The sequence below is a fragment of the Haliotis cracherodii genome, unplaced genomic scaffold (assembly GCF_022045235.1).
Source record: "Haliotis cracherodii isolate W230 unplaced genomic scaffold, xgHalCrac1.p SCAF_25, whole genome shotgun sequence".
NCBI classification, from domain to species: Eukaryota; Metazoa; Mollusca; class Gastropoda; order Lepetellida; family Haliotidae; genus Haliotis; species Haliotis cracherodii.
In genome coordinates, this window is record NW_027266281.1 from 5057889 (window position 1) to 5072403 (window position 14515).

A 14515-nucleotide genomic window follows, 5' to 3' on the forward strand; every position below is an offset into this window, starting at 1 on the left:
CAGTGTATCCGAGGTGTGCTTGACATTACAGTGTATCCGAGGTATGCTTGACATCACAGTGTATCCAAGGTAAGCTTGACATCATAGTGTCTCTGAGGTGTGCTTGACATCACAGTGTATCCAAGGTATGCTTGACATCACAGTGTATCCAAGGTATGCTTGACACCACAGTGTATCCGAGGTATGCTTGACATCACAGTGTATCCGAGGTATGCTTGTTATCACAGTGTATCTGAGGTATGCTTGACCTCACAGTGTGTCCAAGACATGCTTGACATCACAATGTATCTGAGGTATGCTTGACATCACAGTGTATCCAAGGTATGCTTGACATCACAGTGTATGCAAGGAACGCTTGACATCACATTTTATCTGAGGTATGCTTGACATCATAGTGTCTCTGAGGTATGCTTGACATCACATTTTATCTGAGGTATGCTTGACATCATAATGTATCCAAGGTATGCTTGACATCACTGTGTATCCGAGGTATGCTTGACATCACAGTGTATCTTAGGTATGCTTGACATCACATCGTATCCAAGGTATGCTTGACACCACAGTGTATCCGAGGTATGCTTTACACCACAGTGTATCCAAGGTATGCTTGACATCACATCGTATCCAAGGTATGCTTGTCACCACAGTGTATCTGAGGTATGCTGGACATTACATCGTATCCAAGGTATGCTTGACACCACAGTGTATCCAAGGTATGCTTGACATCACAGAGTATCCAAGGTAAGCTTGACATCATAGTGTCTCTGAGATGTGCTTGACATCACAATATATCCAAGGTAAGCTTGACACCACGGTGTATCCAAGGTACGCTTGACATCACAGTGTATCTGAGGTACGTGTTTGGATACGTGACATCATGATTTGATTTGTACCCAGGGTTTGAGCGTTCAATATTTGACACCATTGTGTATTCAAGGTATAATTCTAGAATTCTCTCGGTGTATCAGCACCAGTGTGATATAATTGACACAAGCGTGTATTCAAAGTATCAATGTGTAATAACTGACATCACAGTTTATTTAAGGTAGCAATTGTAATGTTTAATGATTGACACAACACCTTATTCAAAATATTAATGTGTAAATAATTACATCACAGCGTGTAGGAGGCATCATTGTGTATTAATCAACATCACATTGTATTCAAAATACCATCGTATAATGACTGACCGTGTATCCAAGGTGCCATTGTGTAATAACTGATATCACAGAGTATCCAAGGTATCAGTGTTGAGACATTAGAATTGTCAGCTTTAGAGACGTGTTATGGCCTTGATGCTAATCCTTCATTAAGTTCGAAATACCGTCGTATAATGACTGGCATCAGTGTTTCCAAGGTGCAATTGTGTAATAACTGATATCACAGAGTATCCAATGTATCAGTGCTTACCAACTGACACCAGAATGTATCCAAGGTATCAGTGCTGAGACATTAGAATTGCCAGCTTTAGCGACGTGTTATGGCCTTGATGCTAATCCTTCATTGTGTTTGAAATACCGTCGTGTAATGACTGGCATCAGTGTATCCAAGGTGCTATTGTGTAATAACTGATATCACAGAGTATCCAAGGTATCAGTGCTGAGACATTAGAATTGTCAGCTTTAGCGACGTGTTATGGCCTTGATGCTAATCCTTCATTAACATTGTGTTCGAAATACCATCGTATAATGACTGGCATCAGTGTATCCAAGGTGCAGTTGTGTAATAACTGATATCACAGAGTATCCAAGGTATCAGTGCTGAGACATTAGAATTGTCAGCTTTAGCGACGTGTTATGGCCTTGATGCTAATCCTTCATTGTGTTCGAAATACCATCGTATAATGACTGGCATCAGTGTATCCAAGATGCAATTGTGTAATAACTGATATCACAGAGAATCCAATGTATCAGTGCTTACCAACAGACACCAGAATGTATCCAATGTATCAGTGTTGAGACATTAGAATTGTCAGCTTTAGCGACGTGTTATGGCCTTGATGCTAATCCTTCATTAATATTGTTTTCGAAATACCATCGTATAATGACTGGCATCAGTGTATCCAAGGTGCAATTGTGTAATAACTGATACCACAGAGTATCCAATGTATCAGTGCTGAGACATTAGAATTGTCAGCTTTAGCGACGTGTTATGGCCTTGATGCTAATCCTTCATTAATATTGTGTTCGAAATACCATCGTATAATGACTGGCATCAGTGCATTCAAGATGCAATTGTGTAATAACTGATATCACAGAGTACCCAATGTATCAGTGCTTACCAACTGACACCAGAATGTATCCAATGCATCAGTGTTGAGACATTAGAATTGTCAGCTTTAGCGACGTGTTATGGCCTTGATGCTAATCCTTCATTGTGTTCGAAATACCATCGTATAATGACTGGCATCAGTGTATCCAAGGTGCAATTGTGTAATAACTGATATCACAGAGAATCCAATGTATCAGTGCTTACCAACAGACACCAGAATGTATCCAATGTATCAGTGTTGAGACATTAGAATTGTCAGCTTTAGCGACGTGTTATGGCCTTGATGCTAATCCTTCATTAATATTGTTTTCGAAATACCATCGTATAATGACTGGCATCAGTGTATCCAAGGTGCAATTGTGTAATAACTGATACCACAGAGTATCCAATGTATCAGTGCTGAGACATTAGAATTGTCAGCTTTAGCGACGTGTTATGGCCTTGATGCTAATCCTTCATTAATATTGTGTTCGAAATACCATCGTATAATGACTGGCATCAGTGCATTCAAGGTGCAATTGTGTAATAACTGATATCACAGAGTACCCAATGTATCAGTGCTTACCAACTGACACCAGAATGTATCCAATGCATCAGTGTTGAGACATTAGAATTGTCAGCTTTAGCGACGTGTTATGGCCTTGATGCTAATCCTTCATTAATATTGTGTTCGAAATACCATCGTATAATGACTGGCATCAGTGCATTCAAGGTGCAATTGTGTAATAACTGATAGCACAGAGTACCCAATGTATCAGTGCTTACCAACTGACACCAGAATGTATCCAATGCATCAGTGTTGAGACATTAGAATTGTCAGCTTTAGCGACGTGTTATGGCCTTGATGCTAATCCTTTATTGTGTTCGAAATACCACCGTATAATGACTGGCATCAGTGTATCCAAGGTGCCATTGTGTAATAACTGATATCACAGAGTATCCAAGGTATCAGTGAAGAAACTTTGGGATTAATGTGGTTGACGAGGAACCTTTGGATGATTCAAGTTTGGCAATGCTGGTGGAAGAAAAATCAGAAAATCTTTAACTGACTAAGCTGGAAGTAGAATTAGGAATTAAAAAAAAAGAAATCATTAAAACTGAAATAATTATAAGTTCTAAAAGAAATAGAGTAGACAGAATTAAGATTGAGGGAGATGGACTCGCAATATCGACATTTCTGAAAATATATCAAAATTATTTTGGTGTAACTAGTATTGTCAGCTTTGTCCCTGAACTGGTGACAATTCGTTTCGGCATTTGTGAAAGTGGCAACAAATTTAAAGTAGCATAAATCACAAGTTATTGCAAAGTGTATTAAAAGGCAAATTTTCAAAAGACTATTTGAAGCGCTATCAGTTGGTGAAAAAGGCATACAGGCCAACATTTACTGCAGTCTCTGCCTAACATTACATTTCTTACACTTAAACGTGTGTTATCCATCGTGTACTCATCGACACATCGGTGTATCCATGGTACCACTGTGTACTACTGGCACATCAGTGTATGCAAGGTACAATCGTGTACTCATTGAAACCACAGTGTATCCAAGTTACAATCGTGTACTAAATGACATCACGGTGTATCCAAGGTACTGTCATGTACTAACTGACGACGCAGCGTATCCATGTTACCATCATGTACTAATTGACAACACAATCTATCCAAGGTATCGGAGTATGCCACTTTAAAACACAGCATATCAAAGGCATCAGTGTGCAATACATTCCTTAATCCAGAGCACAAATGAATCAGGGCTTTTTGCTACTTGATCATATGATTGTCCAGCCCCGTCTAGTGTACGATGCCATAATGGGTGAAGAAAATGTTAAACAAAAGTCACTCATGACTCTTTTCGAAAGTTTATGAGTGAATCAATTTTTTGCAGTATTTCAGTTATTGTACAGGCCTCACACGATGTATGCATGCCAGGAGTTAATCCTGATTGATGGTTAAACCACTGGGATACCCAGTCGACCTCTCGTCTCAAAGAATTATGCACACAAGGTATATTAATCAGCCACACAATGACAGCTGGGTGAACGTTATGTAAATATCTTGGGATGATACATTCACAGAAAGACCACTATTGTCTTATAGAACACATCCTTTGGCAGTGAGCATATTCACAAATGCAGTATTTCAAGTCTGTTTTGCATAATCAAGGGTAGTCTTTCCCTCTTTGTCCCCTATTCCTGGAACTGTACATTTCTCCAAAATCTGCTTCACAGCTTTACAATTTTCCCTGTGGGCCGCATAATGAAGAGCTGTTTTCCCCTCTTGGTCCTGTGCAGATGGATCAGCACCTGATAGCAAGAGCGTCTCAACATTGTCAGTACACCAATCTTCAGTTGCAAGGGCTGCGCAATGAAGTGCCGTCCTGCCTTGCCCATCTCTTTTTAATTAGGGTTGGCACCTCTGTTTGATATCAGCTTAATATTGACTGTACTTCCTCTTTGTGCTGTATAGTGGAGAGCGGTCTTGTCGCAGAAACTTTTTAAATTCAAATCAGAGGCATGTTCCAAGAGAAGCTTAGCAGTAACACAGTTCCTTCCTGCCACAGCATAGTGGAGAGGTGACATTCCTTGCTGATCGCGTATACATGGATCAGCGCCTAGATTTAGAAGTAATGTAACATTTTTCACCTGTTCATGTTCTGCTGTGTAGTGAAGAGCTGTCCTGCCATGTACATCTTTTATTGATGAAACAGCTCCTGCGTCTTGGAGGAACTTCACAGACTCACTGTGGGGTAATTGTGACGAATAATGTAGAGGAGTTTTGCCCTGTGTATCTTGCTTGCATGGGTCAGCACCTTTGGCCAACAGTATAGCAACACACGCACTGCATTGATTCACTGCTAAATAGTGAAGGTCAGTTTTTCCATCTCGATCTTGTATGCTGTGGTCACTTCCTTTTCTAAGAGAAGTTGAACACGTTCCCTACTTTTTGTCTCAGCTGCATAATGCAATGCTGTTTTTCCATGATCATCTTGTGAGTGAGTACGGTTTTACGCCGCTTTTAGCAATATTCCAGCAATATCATGGCGGGGGACACCAGAAAGGGGCTTCACACATTGTACCCATGTCGAGAATCGAACCCGGGTCTTCGGCGTGACGAATGAACGCTTTAACCACTAGGCTACCCGACCGCCCCGAACTCTGCATGAGAGGCATAGTGGAGTGGTGTTTTGCCAAATTAATCCTTGACACATGGATCCACCCATTTAAGCATCAATAGCTCTAAGTTTCCACTGCAGCCTTTCTCTGCTTCTAAGTCGAGAACTGTCCTACCGTGTGCATCTGTCACACTGGGGTCAGCATCTTGCTCCAAAAGTACCTCGGCATTGTCACTATTTCTCTTTTCAGCTGCATAAAGCAGAGGTGTTTTTCCTAGGAGATCTTTTTTACATGGGTTGCTACCTTCCTCTAAGAGAAGCGTAGTACTTTCATTGCTGTTATTTCCGGCAGCGTAATGTAGTGGTGTTTTGCCCTCGTGATCTGTTACATTCGGATCTGCTACTTCCTTTTGAAGAAGTTTAACAATGTCAGCATTATTAACTGCTGATGCATAATGAAGTGCTGTCTTGCCTTGATGATCTTTCAAATTGATATCGATCCCAGCCTCAAGTAATAACTTTACGCTGTCAGCATTTCCGCATTCAACTGCACAGTGGAGAGCTGTTTGGCCAGACGAATCCCTTGTGCCTGCATTGATGCCTTTCTCCAGGAACAGCTTAAGGTTATCACTGTTTGAACTTTGTGCTGCATAATGCAGTGGCGTCCTGCACTTTTCATCCTGGACATGTTCATTTACATTTTGTGCTACAAGAAGTTTTAAACAATCCCCGTTGTTGTGCAATGCTGCACGATGGAGTGGAGTTACGCCCCATTTATCGCTTAAACATGGATCAGCTCCTCTCTCCAGAAGTAACCTAACACTGGCACAATTGCGACTATCAACTGCATATAACAAAGCACCTTTTCCAAGTCCATCTTGAATGCAAGGGTCGGCACCTTTATCTAACAGCAGTTTCAGAACATCAGTTGTCAGCTCAGATGCACTGTGAAGGGCGGTTTTGCCCCTCACATCTTGAATCTGCATATCAATGGGTGTTTCGAGCAAAAGCTTCATATTGTCAATCCTTCCTCTTTCTGTTGCATAGTGCAGGGCTGTTTTCCCGAAGGCATCTTGAAGACATGGATCACTTCCTGCTACAAGTAGCAATTTGACATTGTCACTGCATCTTCCTTCTACAACGTAGTGTAAGGCACTCTTTCCATCATTGTCCTTAATAGTTGGATCAGCACCTGCTTGCAATAGTGTGTTCAATAGTCCTTTCTGTTTTTCCGCAGCACAGTGCAGTACCGTTTTGCCATTTGAATCTTGATCATTTGGGTCAAGACCTTTACCCAATAACATTCTAGTTATGTCATCTAAAGTTCTGGTATGAAGTGAGACCTCAAATGTATTATGCAATAGAAAAAATAAAAGGTTGTATTTATGTCCATCTTTGTCTATCTGATTTACACTAAGCCCTCTCTCTAGCAGGAAAGACAGCGGCTCCTCATCTCCAGTCTCCAGAGATGAAATTACTGCTGGAAATGCAGCTGTTCTTCCACGGTTGTCTTGTATTTGCAAAAAGTCCCCTCTGAGGTCCAAAATATATTGCATTTTCTCAATTGTATCAATCGGTGATCTTGCAGCCTTGTGAAGCACTGTCTCTCCGTTGACATCTATCATGTCAATTGAAGCACCCGACTCATGCAGAAATTTTAATACATCAATATCAGCATTCCTACAAGCAACAAGAATGGCACGCTTGCAGATCTGATATTCATCCATGCTTGCAGAAAAGTTAGATACAATGTCATCAACATCTACATTGACATCTGCTCCATTCCTAAGCAGAAACTTCACTGTTGCAAGGTCACCACCTTCAGCTGCTCTGTAGAGGATTGTCTTGTTGTCTTCATCTACACCTTTGATATCACTGCCTGCCTTCACTAACGCTTTTACTATGTCCATGTTTGGACTGCACAGACTTTCCAACCATAACATTGGAATACATCCACGGACGTTCGTAATATCTACAGGTGCATGCTTTCCAATAAACATCTTCACACACTCGACATGATTATGTTTGGCGGCCAGGTGCAGTGGTGTATTTCCTTTTCCATCTTGGACACCCACTGGAACACCTCTGTCAAGCAGCAGTCGAGCACACCCTGTATTACCATGCTTAGCAGCTGTAAAAAGTAAGGACTTGCTCATATGATGTATCTCCTCGTGACTGTTTTCAACAAGCTCCAACAACTCCTGCAAACACAATTCTACACCGTATGCTGCTGCTTGCTGTAGAGCAGTCGGATAATACTCCTCCCTACTAAACGGGTCAATCTTTTGGGAACGTATGTTCATTACGTTCACCCCACGAGCCTGAAGGAGCTTGATGGCTGTAGTATCCAAATGAGTTGCCGCTAACAATGTCAGATGACCAAAGTCAACATGACACCCAGTGTCCAGGAGTATGCTAATTATCTCTCTCATGTGTCTCATGTTGTATGGCTGATACTCAGGTGATCTATAGCCAACACTCAGTTCTTTGAATAATTGCACCAAACAGTGTCTGAATACTGCCTGGCTTCTCACGTGATCCCTTAACCGTTTAACAACAAACTCCACAACAAATACATTTCCATATAAAACAGCCACTTTGAAAAAGTTGTCCAGATTGGATATTGAATTCCATGTGAACCTTTCTTCTAACTCTGATTCAGTGGATGCTGGATCTGCTTTTGACATCAAGACACATTTACACACAATATCAGAAATGTCCCTGTCTATAAGCCTTGACATACAGAGAGCTCTGAAACAAGATGCATTTGGCTTCAACCCAAAATCAAGGAGAGTCTTGACGAGAACACTGTTGCCAACAAAGATTGCACAAGGCAAACACTCCTGTAAAACATCCTTTTCATAGAGGTCAAGCCGCTGTGAAAATATGTTTGTTGTTAAAACATTCAAATGTTTCAGTACAATAAAAGATAGAAGATATTCAACCTTAAATATTTCCATTTGTTCAATTCCATGCGAGAATTCATTACAACAAATCTGTACTTTATTGTTTAATTTCTGTTGCAAAATGCTGTTCATTTTGCTTTCAAGTGTCCACTTATGAAGCAAATTTTGAATGAATACTTCATCTTTAAGAGATGGGTGGTCAACGATTTGTCGTGAAGTTTCAGGTGTCAGTAGTATGTCTGTGACTCGATCAGCTAGCATTCCATAATTCTCCTCTGTAAGATGCAACGCCAAATCTTTATCACATTCATTTTGTTTTGTTTTGACAAGTTCAACAAGCATTTGCACAGAACCTGTTTTGATACAAATGTCTGGATATGTTTTGGATAGACTGACGAAAACAGAATCAAAAATGGATTGATGCTGAAACACAAATCCATTTTCACTGTGATCTAAATAGATACCACACAGAGATTCTGCCTTGTGTCTGATATTGGCCAGACTAGGATATGAAACTAAATTTGGACAGATGTCCTTTACAATCTGCAAGGTCTCTTGGAATTCCTGTGTATCCTGCCTAGTGAGTAGTTCACGTGTTTCTAGACATCCTCGTTTCAGCAACACCAGCAGCAGAACAAGATACCCTAGTCCATCACTTTCCTGTAACCTGTCTACCTCCTCCATGATGTAATCAGTTGGCTTCAGGAAGAACTTCACGCCTTTACTCTGTGCCTGCTTACTGCCAGCAAAATACTTACAACACTGAGGAAAACCAATACTTGACCCTGAACTTGCAATCTGTTCCATATCTTTCATCGAGAAATTGGTTCTGTTTTGACAAATGATCTTCAGCATCTTCTTTTTTTCATTTGGTCGGAGAGAATACTCCCCGCCATCAATCGTCATATGTGTGGCATTCTTCATCAAGTGGTAATTCTGTAGTTGTCGCTCACACTGTGCACTGATCTCTGGTCTGGATGTTATGATCAGGTAAATATGACCAGCTTCTACGGATGGCCACATTATATTAAATAACCGTGACCATTCATCTGCAGTCGATTCAACAAAGTTGCTTGAACCAAAGATGTTATCTATCATTGCAATGTATTTGCATTTTCCCTGCCCTCTTCTTTGTGGTATTAGCTTCCATTCTTCAGCTGATGTTAATACAAGCGGTGTTCTTCCTTCCTGCTTGGCTAACGCTGATAGGAGTCTCTTGCCTAGTCTTGACTTACCAGAACCAGATCTCCCTTTGATGAAGATAATACCATGTTGTTTAAGCAGTTTCAGTGCCGATCTCTCAAAGAAGGTGGAGACATATTCTGTATGATCATGGCTGATTAATGCTTTGCTTGACTCTGAAATGGAACAGGAGCAGCGTTATAATCCTTATGGCAGATAAGGCTATACATATGTCAACTTCATCCTCTTCCTTCACAGGAATTCATGGCGGTTATAAACTATCTATTTTCCTACCTCATGTATTCAACGAGGTCGAAGGCTGACAAAGTAATGAACCGATCACCCTGATCTATATTTATTTGTAACATAGTCAAGTCTCGTTAATCTGACACTCGTTAATCTGTCAATCGGCTTTATCCATCACTTATGATTGGAACCGATTCAATCAGTGCTATTTAGACCCGTTAATCCGAGAGTCTCGCACTCCAACACACCAAATTACCGAAATCAGTCATTTATCAGCCTCGTTAGTCCGACACTGTGATCAGCATACATCATCTGCCTGCGAGTACACAGCCGGTGTCTTAAGCTTTGCAGTACCAGTTTCAAACTTAGGACTTCCAAACATTCCAGATTATGTTTTTTTAAAGCATTTTTAAAAAGTCACACAGTTTTGTGTTGAGCTTTAGCTGTTGCATGATTAAAAAACATATTCCGCTAAAAATGTTACATAATATGAATATTTCATTTTTATTACATGTTTGTATCATTATCTATCGTGTAGTTGTCCGATTTTCGATCACGAACGTTGCTACTACTTAATTTCGTTTATCCGACATACTCGTTAATCCGACATAATCATATGCAACCAACCATGTCGGATTAACAGGACTTGACTATATATAACAGTTAAATACTGGGGAGTTACAACTACAATATTACTATGGGACAATGCCTATGGGACAATGCCTATGGGACAATGCCTATGGGACAATGCCTATGGAACAATGCCTATGGAACAATGCCAATGGGACAATGCCTATGGAACAATGACTATGGGACAATGCCTATGGAACAATGCCTTTGGGACAATGCCTATGGGACAATGCCTATGGAATAAGTAACAGACATGAGGCAAAACGTAGAATCATGACATCGCCTGTGTACATGTGTAACCTTTGGAAAAAAAATGAAAGCGTTGCCTTACCACAGATGTTGACAAAACGTCTGTCTGAAAAAGAAAATCATTTATGTACATATTTTCTTAGGAAGTATATGTGTATATGTGTGAATTTAAATCTTAACTCACTCACTCGTATGCATATGCCCTTAAAGAGGATGAGGGGCGGTCGGGTAGCCTAGTGGTTGAAGCGTTCGCTCGTCACGCCAAAGACCCGGGTTCGATTCCCGACATGGGTACAATGTGTGAAGCCCATTTCTGGTGTCCACCGCCGTGATATTGCTGGAATATTGCTAAAAGCGGCGTAAAACCATATTCACTCACTCACTTCAAGAGGATGAGAAGTTGTCCCCTGACAACAATAGTCGTTGCTGATTTGATAAAAGGAATATTGCATGGGCCGATATTGGCATTTAGAAATGCTATGCTCTTTATTTTTCCATGTGAGGTCAGGGTAGAATACATGTCGCATAGTCTAACGGGATCATATATGGAAGGTGATGAATTAACATCTTGTAAAACAAGACACGGTGTACTGATCTTTGATCGAATCCAAGATTCGCCCTGATTATACTCATCAGCTCCATATCGATACCGACCCGTGAAGATCCGGGGTAGAATAGGTCTTCAGCAACCCATGCTTGCCGTGAAAGGTTACTATGCTTGTCGTCAAAGGCGACCAAGGGGATCGGGTGGTCAGGCTCGCTGACTAGGCTGATGCATGTCATCGATCCCAATTGCGTGGATCGATGCTTATGATATCAATCACTGGATTGTGTGGTCCAGACTCGATTATTTACAGACCGCCGTCATATAACTGGAATATTGCTGAGTGTGGCGCTAAACTACAAACCAACCAACCAACAAGCATAACGATACCGGTATGCCTGTGGTTTTGTTCCCCCGAGTTAAACCGAAATGCCTAAAACATTTCACTCGTTCACCATACATGTACTGGGTTTCCATAAAAGAAATTCACCCCGATGAACAAATGGGTCCAAAGTTCAGCATACGTAACTAGGACGAAAAATATGTTTCATGATTTTTAATTTTTTTTTTCTTAACTTAATAAGAACATGACATGTTCGAGACAAACAAAGGTTGCATTTTCAGCAGTCTCTCACCAGCACCACCTTGTACAGCCATCGCCCAGCCTCCTTACTTCTTTACTTTCAGCTGTAAAATAAATACATATGATATCATTTAAGATGAATAATTGGCTCAGTGTGTATTCATAATTCTGTGATTAATACTTCTTTTACTTCTCTAGAATTCTGTGATTAATACTTCTTTTACTTCTCTAGAATTCTGTGATTGATACTTCTTTTACTTCTCTAGAATTCTGTGATTAATACTTATTTTCTTCTCTAGAATTCTGTGATTAATACTTCTTTTACTTCTCTAGAATTCTGTGATTAATACTTCTTTTACTTCTCTAGAATTCTGTGATTAATACTTCTTTTACTTCTCTAGAATTCTGTGATTAATACTCCTTTTAGCAAACAAGGTATTTGAACCAGGACATGGTGTGTATTAGGTGGCCAAGATTGTCTCAGTGAATGTTATGAACTCTTCTACCATACAAGGTATTTGAACGAGGTCAGCGTATGCACAAGGTGTGATAATACCAAATATATCCCTTTCTGATCAGTCTCGTTTCGTCAAGTGGCAACAATGATCACACATGATTCGTATAGCGTGGTGATATAAATAAAGGAAGAACGCAAACAATCAACAAATACCAATATAATAGACACACATGCAGATACAGGCATTTGGAACAACCTGGAGCAGCGTCTGGAGCCAGTCACGACTTGCCACTTTCTATTTGTGTACCACGTCTTTTATTTTTCAAAACATTATCGTTTCTCGTTTGCTTAGTTTTAGACAAAGACGAAAGTCCTGCTCTGTCATGTGGCAGAGTTGAGGAAATAGATTGTGAATATTGGCATATAAATATTTTATGCCCGCTTCATTTAGTTTTGGCAGCAGTATACCTGTTTATATTATATAAATAAATGTCAAAAACAGTTCGGAATAAGGTATAACTTCAGGGTTTTTTCATGACGACGTTGTAATTGTATCACAGACAGCATGGGGATTCCGAGGTAAGTCATATTTCAGTAACATGTTACCTTGTTCATGTTTTCAACAACTTGTAGATTCAAAGTGGTTTATACATTTATATATTTATAAACAGACGGATTTTACCTATATAAATTAAAAAATGGTTTTCCTGGACAGAAGGTCCCCGTGTACAGCGTCATTAGGGTTGACAGAACACGTGGCTGCGCATATCAGGGTGATAACTGGGTATTTTGTGTACGCAACAGTCAACAAATGTGGGTGTGTTAGGACACAGTGCCCATATTACACTACTATTACCCATTAATTTCCTATGGACAAATGAGTTAAAGATATAGCACTCATGATTCATTTAATTAAATGCGGCTATAGACACACAGGTTGTATCGAAAACGATTGGATCTGCAGCGTGTTTTGACAGCAATAGGCGTTATCAGAGTTACCTCCCTTAACAACGCTAGCCACAGTCTACACACAAGGGCACTCTTATTACTCCGTCCTTCAGCGGAATAAGCTGATCGGACCAAAAGGAATAATTCAGCTCTATTGTTCAGATATCAAATTTACAAACTTATATGAGTGGTAAGTACTTTGCGACTTAATTTAAAATGAAATGTATTTTCAATCAAACACACATACGCTCTGCAGGACACGAGATGTACACATTACTGTTTGTTTGAAGATTAATGTAACTCTTGTGTACGGTAACAGCTTACAGAAATTACTTCTGACTTCACGGATCAACAAGAAAAACAACAATATAATGTCTCGTCTTGTTCCACACAATGATCAAACCACTACTTCCGGGTTGCGGAATTCATAAGACTTATACAACAACCCCCTGCATACGCACACACGCTTACCTAGACAACACATAATAAGTTCAAACAATCAAACACCAAAGAGAAAAAAAACGCAGCCCCCCCCCACACCCGCCCCCCCGCCACACACACACACCAATATTACTCCCACCCTTTGAAGAAAACCAAATGTAGTATGTTGAGGATCCCTCCCCAGCCCCCTCAACACATACTCATCGAGAGAGGATTTTCTTCATGGACCCTTCCCTATGCTGGATCCGCCCTTGTAACGTGTCTGCAACCGCACGACACAGACACAAAATATCCCTTTCCCTCGTCTCTAAGGCTATGAGGACATATTCACCTGACTACGACAGGCAAGCTGGCAGCCGTGGCTGCATGTCTGTGTCTATATGGACGTCAGCTGCTTCAGCCACCACACAGGGCTCTTCATATCGTCCATGTCCACATCATGATACTTGATTCACGGTCATCGGTGACAGGTATACGGGTCTATCAAGGGATTTGAGCATGCAGGTATCTTGTGGGAAGTATACCGACCTGTGAGACGCAATACTGGCACAACCGGATTTCCATGCAACGCCAGGAAGAATTACTTCCCCTGGCGGGGTTCATGATTTTACAGCCGCTTTCTCTGGTTACATCTTTTTTTATTTGAATTTGCTGTACAAAATGCTAGGGTATGCATAAAACACGTTCACTTTGGAAGAAAACACTACTATCACATTTATATGACAGGTTGTCAGAAACGTACACACAGACGCTCACACATACACACAGACACGTACACACACACGCTCACATGAACACACACGTACACACACACGCTCACACGTACACACACGCTCACACGTACACACACACGCTCCCACGTACACACATACACGCTCGCACACACATACACGCTAACACATACACACACACACGCTCACACATACATGCTCACGGGTACACACAC

At 40.7% G+C, this 14515-nt stretch overlaps 1 protein-coding gene and 1 pseudogene across 2 annotated transcripts; both read right to left on the bottom strand.

Moving 5' to 3' along the window:
- Window positions 1–3588: 3588 nt before the first annotated feature.
- Window positions 3589–5441, bottom strand: LOC139472662 (ankyrin repeat and protein kinase domain-containing protein 1-like; annotated as a pseudogene).
- LOC139472843 (serine/threonine-protein phosphatase 6 regulatory ankyrin repeat subunit C-like) lies at window positions 5107–14138 on the bottom strand. 2 transcript variants are annotated; one of them, XM_071255312.1, is made up of 4 exons: window positions 14098–14138; window positions 11776–11827; window positions 10679–10702; window positions 5107–9647 (listed from the first exon to the last, which is right to left on the bottom strand). In XM_071255312.1, exons 2-4 carry the CDS (start codon window positions 11795–11797, stop codon window positions 5464–5466), a joined length of 4230 nt encoding a protein of 1409 aa, XP_071111413.1. In that variant the 5' UTR covers window positions 11798–11827; window positions 14098–14138; the 3' UTR covers window positions 5107–5463. The 2 variants fall into 2 exon arrangements, with proteins under 2 accessions (XP_071111413.1, XP_071111414.1); XM_071255313.1 differs by lacking the exon at window positions 14098–14138 and adding an exon at window positions 13901–14008.
- Between the last annotated feature and the right edge of the window lie 377 nt (window positions 14139–14515).

Coding starts and splice junctions, on each gene's coding strand:
- LOC139472843 (XM_071255312.1), bottom strand. CDS start 11,797: ATGGCTGTACAAGGTGGTGCTG. Junction 10,703..11,775: donor GGCTGTACAAGGTGGTGCTG/GTGAGAGACTGC, acceptor TTTCTTTTTCAG/ACAGACGTTTTGTCAACATC. Junction 9,648..10,678: donor ACGTTTTGTCAACATCTGTG/GTAAGGCAACGC, acceptor GTTCCATTTCAG/AGTCAAGCAAAGCATTAATC.